The 1,314-nt window shown below is 44.2% G+C and overlaps 1 protein-coding gene and 1 non-coding gene across 2 annotated transcripts in view; one reads left to right on the top strand and one right to left on the bottom strand.

The window, feature by feature from the left end:
* LOC112504936 overlaps positions 1 to 398 on the bottom strand; it is a 1,580-nt gene extending 1,182 nt beyond the window's left edge. The window contains exon 1 of the mRNA XM_025108891.1: positions 46 to 398. Coding sequence (XP_024964659.1) covers positions 46 to 398 — 353 coding nt within the window. The remainder of the gene's footprint in view (positions 1 to 45) is intronic.
* Positions 399 to 456: 58 nt separating this feature from the next.
* Positions 457 to 563, top strand: LOC112504937. The gene has a single exon (XR_003068299.1). It is a non-coding gene; the product is annotated as a small nucleolar RNA R71 (small nucleolar RNA).
* Positions 564 to 1,314: the final 751 nt, after the last annotated feature.

Below are 1,314 nucleotides of genomic sequence, written 5' to 3'. Positions count from 1 at the left end.
TGGAATTGAGGAGGTCTTTGGTTGCCAAAGGTATTGTTAAAATACCTTTGTTGTTGTGGCTGACCTTGGAAACCTCCTACCGCGTTCAGGTCTCCGGCCATCACAAACACATCTTCTTGAAGTTGCGGGCACGCATCGGTTGGATGGCCCATTCCTAAACAGATACCACAAGCTTTCACCTGCTCTTTTCCTACTACAAGCTGCTTAACCATGTTAGTAAGATCAAATAAGCGACTTTCAATACTAGAAACATTGACCACGTTCGCCTTTTGTGGCTCTCTTCTCATGTCACTCCTAACACTAAAGTGTTGGGAGTTTTCGGCCATAGTGCTAATTAGAGCTCTAACCTCGGTTGGGGTCTTATTAAACATGGCTCCGCCACTTGCGGCATCCTTCATCTTCCTATCCAAAGGAAGGAGTCCCTCATAGAAATATTGTAGAAGCAATTGGTCCGAGATCCCGTGTTGTGGGCAACTCACACAAAGATGCTTGAATCTCTCCCAATATTCATGGAGAGTCTCAACATCTCGTTGCTTAATGCTACAAATCTCTCTATGGAGGTTAGCGGCTCAGGAGGCGGGAAAGAATTTATCAAGAAATAACCTCGCCATTTGGTTCCAAGTCGTTACCGAACAGGGCGGTAACGAATAGAGCCAATCCGTAGCACGGTCCTTTAAAGAGAAAGGGAATGCCTTTAACTTTATAAGGTCCTCGGAAACCTCATTGGGTTTCATGCTTAGACAGACAACATGAAATTCTTTTAAGTGCTTATTCGGGTCCTCATTCTCTAAACTATGATAAGTAGGTAAGAGATGGACCAAACCAGTCTTTAGAACAAAATTATCGTTACCTTGAGGATACCTGATGCATATAGGAACTTGAGCAACGTCTTGTGTCGCGAGCTCTCGGAGAGTCCGCTCCTCTATTTCTTCCGTCTTGACTTCCAACTCGTCTTCCTTTTTCTTTTTTAGCTTTTCTTCTTTTTCGTCGCCCGAATCGCTAGAGAGGTCAATATCTTGCCAGATATTTACTCCCGGTGACGAAGTTCCCTCGCTTAACCTCTTTCGAAGTTTGGCTTGTTTCCTAAGTCGTTTCGCGGTTCGTTCGATTTCTTAGTCTAATGATAAAGGTGAACCTGCACGAGAAGATCTTGGCATACAAGGTTAAATGCACCGAGTCCCCGGCAGCGGCACCAAAAATTTGACCGATGCCGAGTCCGACAAATAATAAGTTCCAACTACGGCAAATTACAACCAAAATTGTAATAGCGGTAAGTCGGTTCGATTCCACAGAGACTCGGTTTCAACTTATTAT

The sequence above is a fragment of the Cynara cardunculus genome, unplaced genomic scaffold (assembly GCF_001531365.2).
Source record: "Cynara cardunculus var. scolymus isolate 2C unplaced genomic scaffold, CcrdV1 Un_Scaffold_7436, whole genome shotgun sequence".
Taxonomy (NCBI): Eukaryota; Viridiplantae; Streptophyta; class Magnoliopsida; order Asterales; family Asteraceae; genus Cynara; species Cynara cardunculus.
The sequence above is the reverse complement of the archived record's forward strand: the minus strand, read 5'-3'. Positions and strand labels throughout refer to the sequence as shown.